Source organism: Mustela erminea, chromosome 19 (genome assembly GCF_009829155.1).
Source record: "Mustela erminea isolate mMusErm1 chromosome 19, mMusErm1.Pri, whole genome shotgun sequence".
Classification (NCBI taxonomy): Eukaryota; Metazoa; Chordata; class Mammalia; order Carnivora; family Mustelidae; genus Mustela; species Mustela erminea.
Genome location: NC_045632.1, coordinates 984,379 through 1,001,089, shown reverse-complemented (window position 1 = coordinate 1,001,089; position 16,711 = coordinate 984,379). Strand labels below are relative to the sequence as shown.

At 53.9% G+C, this 16,711-nt stretch overlaps 2 protein-coding genes across 9 annotated transcripts; one reads left to right on the top strand and one right to left on the bottom strand.

The window, feature by feature from the left end:
• Positions 1–5,792: 5,792 nt before the first annotated feature.
• ZNF576 (zinc finger protein 576) lies at positions 5,793–9,135 on the bottom strand. Of its 6 annotated transcripts, none has more exons than XM_032325716.1 (3): positions 9,025–9,135; positions 8,125–8,225; positions 5,793–6,451 (listed from the first exon to the last, which is right to left on the bottom strand). In XM_032325716.1, exons 1-3 carry the CDS (start codon positions 9,084–9,086, stop codon positions 6,024–6,026), a joined length of 591 nt encoding a protein of 196 aa, XP_032181607.1. In that variant the 5' UTR covers positions 9,087–9,135; the 3' UTR covers positions 5,793–6,023. The 6 variants fall into 6 exon arrangements, with proteins under 6 accessions (XP_032181607.1, XP_032181608.1, XP_032181609.1 ...); XM_032325717.1 differs by lacking the exon at positions 9,025–9,135 and adding an exon at positions 8,456–8,969; XM_032325718.1 differs by lacking the exon at positions 9,025–9,135 and adding an exon at positions 8,540–8,969.
• On the top strand, positions 9,133–16,389 carry IRGQ (immunity related GTPase Q). Of its 3 annotated transcripts, none has more exons than XM_032325701.1 (3): positions 9,133–9,218; positions 9,676–10,207; positions 11,342–16,389. In XM_032325701.1, the coding sequence occupies exons 2-3, from the start codon at positions 9,678–9,680 to the stop codon at positions 12,696–12,698; spliced, it is 1,887 nt and encodes a 628-aa protein (XP_032181592.1). In that variant the 5' UTR covers positions 9,133–9,218; positions 9,676–9,677; the 3' UTR covers positions 12,699–16,389. The 3 variants fall into 3 exon arrangements, with proteins under 3 accessions (XP_032181592.1, XP_032181591.1, XP_032181590.1); XM_032325700.1 differs by lacking the exon at positions 9,133–9,218 and adding an exon at positions 9,251–9,368; XM_032325699.1 differs by lacking the exon at positions 9,133–9,218 and adding an exon at positions 9,419–9,517.
• The last annotated feature ends 322 nt before the right edge of the window (positions 16,390–16,711 follow it).

Here is a 16,711-nt window from a genome sequence, read left to right as displayed (position 1 = left end):
ACTTCACGCAGGGGACTCTGGGAAAGGCGGTCTAGCCAATGCCCAGGAAGCAGAGAACGGTTCGTGGAGGATGGTGGAGGACAGCCAATGTTCTCTGCCCCTGCCTAAGAACCTTCACAAAGAGGACGTTAATTATAATCAGAGCTGTGCTTCCCGGGTGCCAAGTGCCGGTCCAAGAGCTTTATATATATTGACTCATGGAAGTTGTGTATCTAGGAACTTACAAAAATAGAACCTTAATTATAATTACAGCTGCCATTTCCCCAGCACTTACAGAGTGCTGCATTTTATTTGCATGAGATCATCAGGTCCTTAGAATAACTCTGTGAGGTAGGGACCGTGATCCATTAATTCAGTTAGGAATCATCTTCCGAATCCCTGCTCCATGCTGCACATTGGGAATATACCCGTGAATGACAAAACCCTTGTCCCTGTGGAGCTTGCAGGGGGGTAGGTAGGACAGACAGGAAACAAGCAAGATGGCACATATGCTGGATGGGGGTAGATGCTGTGGAGAAGAATAAAGCAGAGGAGGGAGAACAGTGCTGAAAGGGGGTTGCCATTTTCAGTAGCGTAGCCCTCCCTGAGGAGGGGACAGGGACCTAAGCGGAGACGGAGGGGAGGGAGCTGGAGCTGCGCACTTGGAGGGGAAGAGGGGACATGCGGTCCAGGCGGGAGGAGGCAGGAGCCTGCCGGGTGTCAGAGAGCGGTGTCAGAGAGCGCAGAGCTGGAGGGATGAGGGCAGAGAGGAGCAGAGGGCCAGCTTGTTAGAGCTTTGTTGGAACTTGGCTCTTGCTTGGAGATGGGGAAGTACTAATTCATAATAGTTTGGCACCAAAGCTCTTTTGAAAATAGAAGCCTAATTATAATGATAGCTACCATTTACTGAGCATTTACTGTGTGCCAAGCCCTGTTCTAAGGCGCTTTACGTGTGTTAACTCATAGAAGCTTGGCAACTAAGAACCTTCAAGAATAGAACCTGAATTACCGTAATGACCATCATTAAATCAGCGCTCACGGTGGACCAGGCCCTGGGCTAAAGCGCTTAATATGGACAATCGCGTCGGATCCTTATGAGGTAGGGGCTGTTATTTATTTATTCATTCATTCAACAGTGATATATTGAGCACCTGCGAGATACCAGCACTTTTCTGGGAGCTGAGAGTAGAGTAGTGCGCATGAAGAACAAGAATCCCTGCCTTTGTGGAAACTCCTCTTATAACGGAGAAGACATACTTAGATCGTAGAGTAAAATCTAGAAAATGTAGAGGGCATTAGAAGTGCTATGGAGGAAAATGGGGTGGGGGGGGCTGTGTGTGTGTGTGTGTGTGTGTGTGTGTTTGTGTGTGTGTCCTGTCTGCAGGGGCAGTGAGTGCAAAGGCCCTGAGGTGGGGCCCTACTTGGGATATTTATGGAACAACACTTAGGGCATGAGGCTGTTGCTGACGAAGGCAGGGGAAGACTGGTGGGAAGGCAAAAAGTCAGGGAGAGGCAGAGGGCCAGGCCTTGCAGGCCATTCTACCAATTTGGGCTGTGTCTCCATGTCTGAGTCATTGTCATAACCCTTAGAGGCATAGGGCCTCTCATCACAACCATTTTATAGCAGTTCTGGCCCAGGGAGGTTGACTTAACTTGCTACAGGTTGGTCACACAGCCAGTAAGACACAGAGCCCAGGTTTGACGCCAGACGATGGGGTACGGGGTGTGCGTCCTTCACTGTTAAGCCACATCCAGAAATGGTAGCCTGGCTGTCCACAGCCACCATCTGACTGGCAAGAGTATGTTTGGGCTCCACAGAGTTAAGGAGGTTTTTTAATAATGGTGGCTACCAACATTTAAAAATGGGTGGATTTCACATCAAAATGGAGGTTGGGGGTTTCTTTTGAAAATTGTGAGGTTTAGATTGCTGAACCCACAATCCCATGGGCTAGGAGCTTGCTGGAGCTGGGGAAGGGCGACCTCCTGTTAATGGGGCATTCCTGCCCGTGTGCCCACTCCACACCATCTGGCAACTGGACCCTTCACACCCTGCTTGCTTCCCTGATGACGGTACCTGCTTGGCCACAGAGGACACTTACATTTTGATGCCTGCTACAGGATCTTATACCAAAGCATCTGTCAAAACCCACACTTTCCATCGGAGAAGCTCAGAATCCGAGAACCTGACATTTATCCACTCTTCAAGTTGAGACTTTCCTAACCATTATAGCTTAACATCAATGACTCTCAGAATCATCAAAGCAGGAATTCACAGCTCATTAAAACACCACAGATGGATTTTATTTCCTGGAGCAGCATGCTTAAGCGCTCTTCTGCCCTAAGACGGGGCTTTCTAAGCATGGAGGTAGAGGACCATCCATTCATCAGCAAAAATCCTGAGGATATGAGAGACTGGGAATCCAGAAACCTAGTCTGCTCCCAGTGGGGTCATTTGGTTCTTTGGGGCTGAGGCAGGATAGGGACATTAAGCTAGGAATTCCAAAGGGAGGACTTAACACAGGGGAGTGGTTACACAGCCATTAGAAGTCTGAGAGCACAAATGTGGAGAAGTGAGGCAACTGAGCAGCTCAGTTCATGTCTGCACAAAGCTCCCACCTCTAGGACTAGGGTCCAGGGCCCGACAGGAGCTTGGGGGACAGACCCGTGTGCAGAGGTTTAAACCGCAAGAGGTGTAGCACAGTACCTGTGCCCAGTATAGAAAGGCACTGGAGCCTGAGCTGCTGCAGGAGGCAGCCCAAAGCAAGGTGAGTCTCTTTTCCCTCCTACCTTCATTATGCCCATCCCTCTCGTGGGCAGAACTTCAGGAAGCTGGCTCTGGAGGGATTCCAGGAAACCTAACTGTGGAAAACCAAGCATCACAGCATCATAGGGAAGGCAGCAGGCTGAGACACTAGGTAAACCATGAGCCCAGCTGAGCAATTTTTGAGCCTCTGAGATCAATGCTGTCTGTCCTAGGTGCTGGGGAAGCGAGGAAGACACAACACTTGCCCTCAAGAGTGTGGATTCCAGAGTAAGGACACAGATAAAGACAAATAAAAAGCATGATAAATCCCTGGTATTGAAGAGTGCTAGGAAGAAATTAAGTCAGGATTAAGGGTTGCTGGTGCTACTTTAGCCAAGCAGGTCAAGGAGGACCTCTCTGAGGTAGCTCATGTTGAATCCCAAATACGTAGGGACAGTGTTAAAAAGTTCTGGGTAGGAGCACTCAAGGCAGAGGGAACAGCAAGTGCAAAGGCCCTACGGCAGAAGCCAGCCTGGCCTGTATGGCTGGAGTACAGTGAAGATAGAGCAGGGAGGGAGTTGAGATTGCTTATTAGCAGGTGGGAGCTCCATCACTGTTGGGTTTTCCGGGCCTGGGTAAAATCTTTGGATGTTATTTGTAGGATGCCATTGGAGGACTTTAAATGAAGAGTGATGTGCACTGACTTACGTACACAAAGTGGTCTGTAGTGGACTGGAGAGGGGGCAGCAGTGGTGGCAGGTCCAGGGACAGGGTGGGGGGAGCAGTTAGGAGAGCAGCTGTGGGGAGGGCTGGTCAGACTTGGGGAGTTCAGAAACCAGTCCGATGGTAGTGGTGTAGGTGGGGGCTGTAGGAGTCACGCTGACCCTTTTCAAGTTTTTGAGACTCCGATGCATTATCCAAGTGACTTTCTCATGGGGAGAAGTCTGGGGCTTGAGCTGTAGATAAAGATTTGGAAGTCACCAGTGATGCTATTTAAAGTCTTGGGAATCTATGACATCTGGAGTGTGGAGAGAACAGGAAGAACACGGGCCCACTGCTGTCTATCTCAGGGGAGCATGTGTGATTTGAGCCTTAGGTTTGGGTTGGAGGGAACTGCTGTGGGGGAGGTGTAAAACATCTGGGTTGGAAACTTCTGAGCTCTTGCCAGGTGCAGAGGAAATATTTGGCTTTGGTGAAGTCGATATTTTAGGAAAAAATCCTGGCCAACTGACTCCAGACCAATTTTCCCATAAGTCACGCCAACAGAGATCCAGGCTAGCTAGCACTGCCCAAATCCTACATAAGAACACACATGTCTGCACAGCCCCCTACTAGAGGTAGTGTTTCCCAGGGTGGGAGTACTGGCTGCCAGGCTCGGAGGAGGTTGTTTGTGTGTCAGTTAGACAAGAGGTCGGCAAACTTTTAATGTAAGGGGCCAGATGGTCCTTTCCTATTTTAGGCTTGGTGGGCCATACGGTCTCTGCTGCGACTACTCAGATCTGCAGTTCTGTGCTGCAGACAGGCTTTAAATGATGCTGCAAGTGACAGAGACCCAAAATAAGGGTGATTTAAACACGACAGAGGCTTATTTCTTTCTTACGTGGTAGTACACAAGCGGATAGTCTAGGGCTGATGTGATGACTTTGCCCCCTGAAGTCATCGTGGTTCCAGGGACCCATGGTCAAGGGACCCAGGCTTTTGCTGTCTTGCAGCTGTGCCAGCCCATATCTTGCTCATATGGTCCAAGGTGGTCAGATACCATGTCCACACTCCAGGCAGGAAGTTAGAGGAAAAGGCATGTCTCTTTCTGAAGCTTGAGAACTCTACCCAGAATTTAGCCAGAACTTGGTCACAGGGCAACACCTAGCTGCAAGGGACCCTGGGAGATGGAGAGTTTGTAGCTGCCATGTACCTAGATAAAAACTGGGAGACCGCTGTCTGTCTCTATCGTATCTGTCTCAGCCATGGGTTTTAAAAGCGTCCATTGGTTCAGACAGAGTCTGTGATTTTTATATTCAGGGCGTCAACCACTGTCTCTAAGTGGGGGGCAGGGCAGGTAATCCAAAGTCCTGACCACACTCAGCACTGGCCCAGTGGGACTCTGCCTAGGGTTAGGCTTTTCAAGAGCTGAAAATAGGATTTTAATGGGAGCTCTTCCAATGCTGGCCAAATACAACAGGAAACAGAAGGTATCTCTGTTTGATTTCAAATCAGATTCCCAGCAGGGTCAGGCCAGCTCTGACCTGAGCTTCCCCCTCCCTGTGCCCTTTTGTTTTATTTATTTTGAAGAGAGAGAGCGAGCATGCACATGAAGAAGGGGCAGAGGGAGACTGAGAATCTGAAGCAGGCTCCATGCTCAGTGCAGAGCCTGTAACTGAGCTGGATCTCATAACCCTGAGATCATGACCTGAGCTGGAATCAAGAGTCCGACTCTTAACCAACTGAGCCATGCAGGCATCCCCTCCCTGTACCCTTCTTACATTTTTTGGGAATTCCTACTCAAAAGCCAGAGTTCCTTGTTTAGACATTTTAATATAGATCTCTTTTTTTAAGATACTCTTTGTTGTTTTATTCATGTCATCTCACCTACTCATATAGAAAATATTTCATGACCAGAATGGTCCATAAAATTATTTAAGTGAGCAACAGATTATTGGCGGGGGGGGGGGCGGGGCGGGCGGGCAGGCGGAGCCCCAATCCCTCCAATACCATGGCCCTTCCATGAGTGGGAAAGACTGACAGGGGGTGGGAGAAGACAAGGACTTGAATTGCAACCCCCACATGACTTAGAGTACAGCCCCCAACTTTGCTATCCCCTCCCCAGAGGCCGAAGTTGCTCCACGTCTGGGACCCTTCTAACGACATTACAGCCCTGCAACACCTCACCTTCCCTGCTCACATATCCCCCCCTCCCCCCCAATCCAGGCACACATCCAAGGGAATTTGCTCCTATAGCTCACGCCATCCATCTGGGAAGAATTAAAGGTGATTACACAATCTGCAGCTAGTTGTGGTTTCAAACTATTTAATTGGGAATGAGGGAGATACAAATAACACTTTTCCTTTTGGCTTCTTTTTTTTAAACAAAAGATTTCATTAATTCCACTATATCCCTGAAGGCCTTTGCGTCCTCCAAAGACTGAAGCTGTAGATGAGCATCTTCTGGGTCCTACGCATCAGGAGTCCTTTGCCTGTCCAGGGAGGGAAAGCAATCCTTCCAAGGCCCCCATCCTGTATCAGAGGTGGGTTCTAGCAGCCAATGAACCCCCCCGCACTGTTCTAGGGAGGGCTTAGCCCTCACTCAGAGCTCTCCCCGAGCATGCCGGATATAGTGTTGATGCAGCCCAGCTTCCTGGGCAAAGTCCTGACCACACTCAGTGCAGGCAAAAGGGCCAGGAGGGGTGCGGATCTCATGCGCCTGGCGGTGCCGCCTCAGAGAAGCAGCCTGCCCAAAGGTCTTGCCACAGTCAGGGCAGGGGAATGTAGGCTGGGCCGTGGTGGGCGCCACTGGCATGGAGGGCCTTGCGGCTGGACCGTGGCTACGCTGATGGGCGATCAGGGCCTTGGAGGAGGGGAAGGAGCGGGCGCAGGTAAAGCAGATGAAGAGGGCCCCCTGCAGCTTCTGGGCCACGAAATCCGCTGGGTGCTCCCGTTTCATGTGACGCTCCTGGAACTTGGAATCGGCGAAGGTGATGAGGCAGCGGGTGCACTGCGGGGCCCCCAGGTGGCCTGAGGGACGTGGGGAGAGGTCGGGGGGAAGCCAGCAAAAGTCACCAGGACCTCTCCCAAGCCCCAGAGTCATGCCAACAATTCACACTCAGGGCTTACTACGGGCCAGACTATGCCAGGGCTGGACAGTGGCACAGGCAAACTATTACAGGACCTGTTTTATGGGTGAACAGGCTGAGGCTCAGAAAGGCTAGGCAACTTGCCTACAGTCATGAGGCCGGGAAATGAAATGGAGTCGGGACTAGAACCCAGGGAACCTGCCTTTCCAGCAGAGCCATGTGATTAGAGCACAGCCTCTGGAGCCGGACTGCCCGGCACTGAATCCCAGACCTCCCATTTCCTAGGCGAGTACGACAGTGTCCTCGTCTGGAAAGTGGGGTCATAACCGTCATCAGTATGGTTATAACTGGCCAGCACGGTTATAACTACCTCACTGGGTTGTTGGAAGGAGTGAATAAACTAATTCATAGAAAGTGCTTAGAACGGTGCTGCACAGTGGTTTGCGATTATTTGTACTGAGAGAAAAGCAGCTTGACAGCCGGGGGCTGGCCTGGCGCTCCCAGCTAGGCCTTGGTGGTCTCTTGTTGAACATAAGCAGCTTCACACAACCTTGTCAGACAAGGCCATGCTGTGACTGAGATGAACCAAGTCAAGACCATGCCAGAATAATGTCTGAACACAGACAAAACACGAACGTTGTCCAAGCCACAGAAAAGACCAAAACTGCGCCCCCATCTTGGCTCCTAGGAGTGGCTGCTGCTGCTCTATTAATTCGCAGCTTGAGCCTATGTACCCCCCCTCCTAGATAAGATTTCACCAACCTATCTTTGGTCCCTGCTTATTGGCAGCATCTAATTCCAAGCAAAACCTTTCCTCGAACCTTCCGCAAACCACCTAAGATAAATCCTTTCTAACATTGAGATGCCCCCACAGCACCACAGATGCGCGATTCCTCAAAGAGCAATGAACCCAACTCATTCAACTGTAGGTGTGTTCCCAGTGGTCTTTGGCTGGAGGGCCTTGACACTGGTGCTCTCATCCTCACAATAACCTCTGCCTCAGTTCCCTTACCTGATAGCATCTGCTGGATAGCATTACCTGAGGGAATTTCCTAGGGACTGCCAGGAGGACTGAGATAAGGAAGGCTGCACTCCTACAAAGCGCCCACAAGCATCATAAGCATTCAGTAGAGACTGTGGCTATCGTGGTATGTAAAACTGGCTACCTTTGTTAACAACTGACCTTCCCTTTCCCTGCCACTAATCCCCAGTACAGCCACGTCACCTGAGTAGTGGCACCCTCTTTCGACGGAGTAACCCAAGCCCAAGTCGCACTGAAAGGCTGGGGTAGAGTTGGAACTGGAACCTTAGGGCTCCTCATAGTGCCCAACCTTTCCCATTCACATCTCCCACCCCAAGCCTCTCTGGATGCCACTCTGTTCCTGTGAACTGTGGCCCACTCGAACTGACATGGACAGAGCAGGGTGAGTACATCTGAGCAGAGTAAGGGTAAGGGTGGAGAGTGGCAGTTCCTGGTAGGGCAGCTTAGAAGCCATTTATCACAGTCCCTTCCCGCAGGCAAGTCCTTGTAAAGCCTGGGACACTGAAATGCTGTAGATATCCTTAGAGCTAGCGTCAGCTCCAGCACCCCACCCTCTGGCCAGCAGCACTCACAGATGTCGCCTCCTGGACTGCGGGGACTTCTCTCCTTAGACGAATCCTGGGGCTCCATGTTCCCTTCAGGACGCGGGTCCTCCATAGTGACTGGGATCCCTCTGGTCAAGACAGTAGCACGCAGGACAGAATAGTAAATCGAGTGAAGTCGCTCATCTATTGACAGCATTACAGGGCCCGCTAATCCCGTGACCTCTGACAGGCTCTCCTTGCCCCCATAAGATGCCATCCTCTTGAACTCTAACCCGATGGAGCTGTTCCCTAGGGAAGCTTCGACCCTCCCTAAAGATTCGACTCCCTAGATAGGTGACACCCCTTAGAGCCTTCTCACCTGATTGAGACCTGTGGTCTCCTACATCAAACTACCTCCCTGAACTCGGGGCACGGAACCCTTGAGCTTTGACACCAGCCTCACCCCCGTCTCCCACGTGTCTTAAGGTCGGTGGTGGTATCCAGACTTTAGCCCGCCTCTTCCCGGGAGGCATCTTTCTCTGACATCCTGTAACCCTCGTTCCACCCAGGGCCCCCGCCTCCCATGTGCGCCTTGAGCCTCTCAGTCCCGCTGCCCCAAGCACTGCCCTCGGTTCCCTCCTCCCGAGGCGGGGAGCCCAGGCCTCCGCTTTTCTCCAGACGACGGAGGGCTGCCTTTCGTTGCGCCTGTCAGTCGCTCGTGATAGCGCCGCCACTCGGAGGGAAGCGGGGTAGGGTCCACCGAGTCTCAAGGTCCCAGTGGCTTGCTTCCACGCCCTTTCGCCTGATGAGCCTCTCGAAGCCCAGGCCCGGGATGCTATCCGGCAGTGATGCAGTCGCGCCAACCGGGCCCTCAGAGTAACGGTAGGGGTCCTTCTCTGCCCGGGGGTGCGTTATGATGACGTCTCCTGCCGCCCGTGCCTTACAGACCTCAGCTTCTGGCGCAGCTGTGGCTTGACCGTCCTGGCGCGCAGGCGCTTTGACTCCCTCATTGTTCCGAGCCCGGCCGCAGCGGGAGCTGAGGAGTGGGACTACGTCGAGGGTTCTGCGCAGGCGCAGTGAAGGGCTGTAGCCCGGAGGACACGCTTCCAAGACACACCCCCTCCTTAAAAGAGTGACGTCAGGTTAGAGCCCCGGGAACGTGTCCGGACGTCCCCAAATCCCGGCCCTCTAACCTCTCCGGCCTCCGTCCGTCCGACCCGAGGGGCGAGGCTTCTCAGCGGAGGATCTGTCGCCGCCAACTGTGCTCTTCGGTTGTGCCGGCGGTTTGCTCGGTTAGTGATTTGGAAGGGAGGGTTGGGGGATAAAAACATCCATGTCCCTGGGGAGGAAGGGGCTGGAGGCCAGATTTCTGAGATTTTGAAACAGAGAAAAATGTATCCAGAAAGAGGACGGACAAAACGCGCGAATCCCTGGGGAATAGGTAGGGCGTGGGTGCCGGACTTTTCCCTGGGAATGACATCCAAGAAGGGAAGGGGATGGGGTGAAGGGCTGAAGTCTTTGACCAGAACTGGATGACTAGGAAAGAAAAAGGCTCAGCGCTCCCTGACCCGGGTGTGCCCCACCCCCCTTGCTTTCCAGGTATGCCGCCGCCACGGGGTGACGTGACCGCCTTGTTCCTCGGGCCTCCGGGTTGTGGCAAGTCCGCGCTGATCGCAGCGCTTTGCGACGGGAATGTGGAGACGATAGAGATTCCCGAGGGACGGCCGGACTCCGGGATCCCCAGCCTGCGAGCTGCGGGCCCTGGCCTCTTCCTGGGAGAGCTGAGCTGTCCGCCCGCGGAGCCAGGGCCCTGGGCGGCAGAGGCCAATGTGCTAGTATTGGTGCTGCCCGGCCCCGAGGGGAACGGGGAACCCTTGGCCCCAGCGCTGGGAGAGGCAGCGCGGGCCGCTCTGGCCCGAGGGACCCCGCTGCTGGCTGTACGGAACCTCCGCCCTGGAGATTCGGAAAATGAAGCCCAGGCTCGGGATCGGACAACGGCCCTGCTGAACAGCACAGGGTTGGAGGCCGCAACTCTCTTCGTGCTGCCGGCTGAATGCAGCAGCAGAGATGGCTGCAAGGAATTGGAGCGCCTGCGGGTGGCGCTGCGGAGCCAGGCGGAGGTGCTGCAAAGGTAAGAGAGGAGGGTTGGAGGCCTGATCCTTTAGACTTCGTACGCAGAAAATGTTGAGATCCGCGAGACCCCCCAGCCCCATGGACAGGATAGCTGCTGGGGACCCTGCTCTCTTGTCCAGGTCCCACCCCTCAGCGCAGTGTTTGAGGTCATCGAGGCTCCACCCCAAGCCCAAGCTCAGTGCCGGACCCTCTCCCCACTTCTAGGCCCTGTCCCTCTCAAGGGTCAGCTATAGGTTCCGACCGGTCCTCCAGCTTCAGCCTCCTGCCAGCGTTCTGAGATCAAAAGCCTTGCCCCAGTGTGGATCGTAGGAGAGGCCAGAGTCTAACGCCCAAATACTGGCTCCCGGCAAAAGTTTGAAGGAGGGCTCACTCAGCGCAAAAGCTTGTGATGCCCGCAAAGATTTTACCCTAAGATTCACACATCTTCTTTGTTCTCCAGCTACACCAGTCATTGTAAAGCCACACCTTCGGAAAGCCTTATTATTTCTGAGTTTACTCCCCCACTTCCTTTCTCTAATCCCATCTCATTTCTCTGCCCATTTGCTGGCTACCTCCTGCGTTATTTCCCCGAGCCCCTGGCCACCTATTTCATAGAAGTCAGATGAGGCTCAGTATGCATCTTTTTTCTTCTAGCCACATCTCCTTCCTTGGTAAGCACTGGTAGGTGAGACTTTTCCCCTTCATTGGCCCTAATTCCACTCCTTACGCCTTGTCTCAGTAAAGAGTTCCCTGGGTGACCTTGCTCCGGTCAGGAGGTGCTTGACCTTCAGTTGCAAGTCTGTCTTTACCTGAGCCCGACCTTCTGGGAGTTTTGCTTGGCCTTTCTTAACCCTGCAGGTCCCTTGGGAAAGCCCCACCCCTCCAAAGACTGAATCCCAGAGAGTATTTAGCAGGTACCCACTTTTAGGCTTTGTTGGAAACCTGACCTCAACCAACACGCCCCGTCCGATTTTAAGCCCTGGTTTCTGTATGCTATACCAGTAGTCTGGCCCCTCCCTCTCCTGATCCTCCTTCCGTCTGGGATCATTCGGGAAATTTTCTTTATCATCCTAACCTAGTCGTGCCTGTAGCACAACCCTCTAGTGTTTAAACCCTCTTCTGCCCTTTACCCTCCCTTTTCCTGTTCCCTCAGGCTCCTTCCACCGGTTCAGGATGGCTTCGAGGTCCTGGGTGCCGCCGAGCTGGAGGCTGTGCGTGAGGCCTTTGAGACCGGTGGCCTGGAGGCGGCGCTGTCGTGGGTCCGCGCTGGCCTGGAGCGGCTGGGCAGCGCACGGCTGGACCTGGCTGTGGCGGGCAAGACTGATGTCAGCCTTGTGCTGAACATGCTGCTCGGGTTGGATCCCAGTGACCCAGAGGACGAGCCTGTTTTCACGCCCCCGGGGCCCACGCCTTACCCGGCCCCAGAGCGTCCCAACGTGGTGCTCTGGAACGTGCCTCTGGGCTCCGCGGGCACTGCTGCCGCCCCCCATCCGACCCACTACGATGCTCTCATCCTCGTCACCACGGGGGCCCCCACTGAGGAGGACTGGGCTCAGGTTCGGGCCTTCCTGCTGCCAGATGCGCCTTTGGTCTGCGTGCGAACAGATGGTGAGGGCGAGGATCCAGAGTACCTGGAGGAAGAGGAAAAGGCAGAGAAGGCCGGCTCCGAGAGCTTGGAGAACGCAGGCGGAGAAGGGTTGAAGAGTGCATACAGTGAGGGAAGGGAGAAACGTGGCACCGGGTTGCAGAAAGGTAGCGGGGAAGAATCCGAGAAAGCAGAAGGCGGGGAAGGTTCAGAGAAAGGCAGTGAGAGTTTGACGCGTGTTGGCGGCGGCGGGAAGAAATCGGGCAGCGGGGACTCAGAGCGCGCGGCCGCACTGAGCCCGGAGGATGAAACGTGGGAGGTGCTGGAGGAGGCACCGCCGCCTGTGTTCCCCCTGCGGCCTGGGGGCCTCCCCGGGCTCTGCGAGTGGCTGCGGCGCGCGCTCCCCCCGGCCCAGGCGGGGGCGCTGCTGCTGGCGCTGCCCCCCGCGTCTCCCCACGGGGCTCGGCTGAAGGCTGCGGCCCTGCGGGCGGGGGCGTGGCGGCCGGCTCTGCTAGCTAGCCTGGCGGCGGCGGCGGCACCGGTCCCAGGGCTCGGCTGGGCTTGCGACGTGGCGCTGCTGCGGGGTCAGCTGGCGGAGTGGCGGCGGGCGCTGGGGCTGGAACCCGCGGCACTGGCTCGACGCGAGCGCGCGCTAGGTCTGACTCCCGGGGAGCTGGCAGAGCGGACGCGATTCCCGGGCCCGGTGACCCGCGCTGAGGTGGAGGCGCGGCTGGGCGCATGGGCCGGCGAGGGCACTGCGGGGGGCGCGGCGCTGGGCGCCCTGTCCTTCCTGTGGCCCGCGGGCGGTGCGGCGGCCACCGGCGGCCTGGGTTACCGCGCCGCGCACGGCGTCCTGCTGCAGGCCCTCAACGAGATGCAGGCCGATGCAGAGGCCGTGTTGGCACCCCATGGGCCAGCGCAGTGAGGGGTGGGATGAGGGTCGGGGCTGCCGGGGTGCTCAGCGTCCCTGCTGCTTGGCTCCGCCAGGGGCTGAGGACTCCCAAGTCCCGGTTAGAGGGAGGGGGGCGTAATTGGGAGTCCCGAATCTGGCATGGGAATGTCTGGGCCTCGGAGGTAACAGAGCTGGGGGCTGCCACTCAGAATCTTGAGTGCCTGAAGGGGACGAGGGCTCTAGGACTACTGATTGGGCTCTGTGACTTGTAGTCCCCTGAATTCATGGCTCCTGGAGGGGAAAGGAGTCTGGGGGAGAGAACTGATTTCCCTGGGGACCACAGGGCATGGCACCAGAATGTGTCCTGAAGGAACCTGAGGGGTTGTATCCTGGTTTCCAGGGGAGTAGAAACTGGATCTGTTTGGTCCTCTAGCCCTGGGAGGGGCGGGTGGGGGGGAGAGGTGAAAGCCCTGATTTCTGCTGAGGAGGGTCTCCATCATTCTGGAGATTCCAGTATGAAGGAAGGAGTCTGGGTACCCCAGGGAGTGGGAATCCTTGGAACTGCTGAGCCACTTGGGGATGTAGGAGTTGGGCTTCTCAGAGGCAGTGGGCCTGCATCCAGCCTCCTAGTTCCTCAAGAGGCAGTGGCTTTGAACCTTCATTGGGGAGGACCTTGGTCTCATTTTTGGGTGGTGGGAGGTCTCCATCTACAGGAGGGAGCAGGAGACTGTGCAGAAGAGCTGGAGAACCTTTGGTCCACTTTGGGGAACAGAGAGATGTCTAATACTTGCTGCACCAGGGGCCTGATGACCTCGATTCCTTCCCCAGCTGTTGTGGACAGTCCCACAAAAAGAGGGGAGGAGGCAAGAGGTCTGGGCATGGTGGGCCCTGGGGGCAGCCCGAGACCAGGAATGAGACCTTCTGGGTGTGGGAAGGCAGGAACCCATACCCCAGAGGTATCTCCCACAAATCCCTTAAAGATTTGGACCCTGGCTGTTGCCTCTCTTTGTGTGAGTTTGGGAAGGCTATGACTGCCCCCGTTTTATAGGTGCTGAGTGATTTAGGGGATCTTGGTGAGTCTGTTTCTTTGTCCCTCTGCTTCCTTAGTGGTTTCTCTTTTTGGTCTTGATGTCTTCTGTCATTAAGCCTAATCCTTTCTGGTCTTGGTATTTTATACTCCTGCCTTTTTTGGAAAAGCAGCTGTCGTGCTGCACTTATCCAGACATTTCGGTGTTGGCTACCTCAGGTGTCACCAAGAGGCTCTATCTTCTGGTGTACACACAGTGCTGCAGAGGACAAGAGACCCACAGAACAGCTAGGGAGTATTCCAGACCGTGGGAGTGTGCCATGAGTGAAGCAAAGGCAGAAGCCACAGTGCCTGGAATGTTCTAGACTGCCAACTATAGGTAGAAAAGATGTCACAGGTCACAGAATTCTTCAATGTCAAAAAACAGAAAGGGGGGACCCAAAAGGCAATGAAGTTGAACCTCTTTTATGAGAGATGGGGAGAGCAAAGGCCAGGGAGGACAGGCTCTAGGCCTAACAGCACACAGCAAGGTCCTGTGTGGTCTGGCCCCTGCCTGTTCACATTCCCTATGCCCACCCTGTCCTCCAACCAGCCTGATCTTCTTCTGATGCCTGGGTGGGCCACCTTGGATCCTACCGCAGGACCTTTGCATTTACTGTTCATTCTGCCTAGAATGCTCTGCCCCCCAGATCTTCCCATGACAGGTTCCTCCTTGTCAAGCAGGTCTAAGCTCACATGTCCCCTCAGAGAGGCCTTCGGTGACCAGTGTAACTGAAGTACCTCACACGTCACCATTATTCATCTCAGCCCGCCAGTGTTTCCCTTGTAGCAATTATTACTGTAAATAATTACCTTATTTATTTATTTACCTATTTAATAGCTATGATCCTGTGACTGGTCTTGTTCTCTGCTGTACCCCAGCACCTAGAAGAGTGCCTGGTACACATGATTAGTAATTATTCAGTATAAGTAAATACCAAATTCATGAGCAGACTGGAACTTAGATTGTCAGCCTCTGGCCACAAGATGGGAAATGAGTGAGGTGGGAGAAACAAGCATCTGATGGGAGAGGAGCCCCTGTCAGAGGTCAGGGGATCTGGGAGGCAAGCAAGGCTTCGCCACTGGCACTCTTGGTGACTTGGACCAGTGCCTTATTTCCCACCTGTGAAATGAAAGGGCTGGATAAAAACCGTAAACTCTTCCAAGATCCTATTTTCTTTGACAGCAGGCGACAAGGGTGACTCTGTAAGTGGCAGATACCTGCCAGATGGTACCCCCGTGTCCAGCTTGAACCCTTGCCGCTGGCACAGTTTGTCCCCTCAGTTGAGAATGGCCGAGGTGGGAGAAAGCATTTGGCTCAATACTGAACAGCATCACACTGTCCTCGAAGGCCTTTCGGGCTTCAGGGAAAGGTGTTTGCCTGTATCTGTAATACCCAGTCCACCATGGTCTGCCTTCCAGTCCAGCTCGCCAGCCGCAGGGAGATGGGAGAGGTGCCCAGTAGTGCTGTCTGACAAACGGAATGGGAGCCACATCTGTAACTGGAAATGTCCCAGCAGCCAAATTACAAAGGTAAAAGGAAACGGTGAAGCTAGTTGCGTCTTCCTTAACCTAGTATATCCAAAATATTAATTCAACCTGTAATCAATCAAGAAGAGAATGAGATATTTTACACATAGTGTACCTCTCATTCAGATGATAAATGCTCATCAGAAATACCTCTATTTAACTTCCCGAAAATTCGTCAGTGGAGAAAACTGATTCCTCTACCCAAGCTGTCCCAATTATATTGACCAGTTTCCCAATAACTGCGGTGTGTATCCGTTTTTAATTAAAAGTGAATAAAGTTTAAAACTCCATTTCCCAGTTAACACTAACCATGTTCCCAGGGCTCGGTGGCCACCTGTGATGTGTGGCTAGAGCACTGGAGAGCAAAGACCCAGAACGCTTCCATTATCACAGGAAATCCTATTGGTGTCGCTCTAGGGTTAGACAGTCCTCCTGACATTGGGGTAACCTTGGGCAAGTTGCTCAGCAAGTGGCATCTACCTCACAGGGTCATTGTGAGAAGAGTGTATGTATGTACTTATGTACATGCATATTTTCTCTCTCACACACGTGTGCACACACATCAGCATCCTGTAGCCCTCCAGAGAAGCCTGCCCTCCCCCCCCAGGGCAGCTCAGCCATAAGTCTTGTTGCCTGTGCCGGGTTCCCCAGGTGGTACCCAGACAACTCTGGTCTGGGCACCTCTGTCTCACGCCCATGCCTTTGCTCACAGAGTGCCCTCCTCTCTTTCTGCCACTTTCACACCATCTCCAATTTGGTCTTCCCTGGGACCTCTGTGCCATGCTTCCCTGCTCCAAATTCCCTTTGCTGTCATGCCAGTGGGACTCGTGCTGGGGATCATATCTGAGAAAGCAAGACCCGATTTTGTTTGCCTCTGTCTGTATTGGGGAGTGCTCATTGTGTTTCTGTTGGTGTGTATCGACACTAGGGTGTTGTAACTAATTTGGGGGTGGGGTGGTTGCCTTTTAAATTATGACTTTTGATGACAGGCATCATGTTGCTAGTGAGGTATCCGACTCTGGGAGCATCCAAGCAGAAAGAGTAAGTACGACTCCCTTGAGAACTGATTGCTGGCTGCCTTCAGGGTGTGTCGACATCATGCTTCCAGGCTGGAAGACCCTCTAGGGGCAAGAATTCAAGGAAATGAATGCTAAGTCTTAGCCCATTGCCAGAAGCGGAAGTGGAAGAGACAATCTTATCACTGGAGCTGAGTTTCACACAATTCTAGATAATGAAGAGACTTGTATGCACTGGGGTGGGGATCCGGGGAGGGCTAGTTAAGGGTATAGTTGGCCTGTGGTGCTGTTTGAGGGAGTGAATAAAAAGGAGTAGAAATCTCACTGTGTCTCTTCTTTGGGGGCTTGAAGGGGAAGGAAGATGCTTGAGATTTTTGCTTAGTCTGGGGAAGGAAGGGGCTGGAGGTAGTACTGGGTCTGAAGGAGAAAGAGAC

Excerpts from the sequence above, each read along its gene's own strand:
- ZNF576 (XM_032325715.1), bottom strand. The coding sequence starts at position 8,353 with ATGGCATCTTATGGGGGCAAGGAGAGCCTGTCAGAGGTCACGGGATTA. Across the intron at positions 6,452-8,124 it reads CAGTCCAGGAGGCGACATCT|GCCACCTGGGGGCCCCGCAG; the intron begins GTGAGTGCTGCT and ends CACGTCCCTCAG.
- IRGQ (XM_032325699.1), top strand. The coding sequence starts at position 9,469 with ATGTATCCAGAAAGAGGACGGACAAAACGCGCGAATCCCTGGGGAATA. Across the intron at positions 9,518-9,675 it reads CGCGAATCCCTGGGGAATAG|GTATGCCGCCGCCACGGGGT; the intron begins GTAGGGCGTGGG and ends CTTGCTTTCCAG. Across the intron at positions 10,208-11,341 it reads CAGGCGGAGGTGCTGCAAAG|GCTCCTTCCACCGGTTCAGG; the intron begins GTAAGAGAGGAG and ends CTGTTCCCTCAG.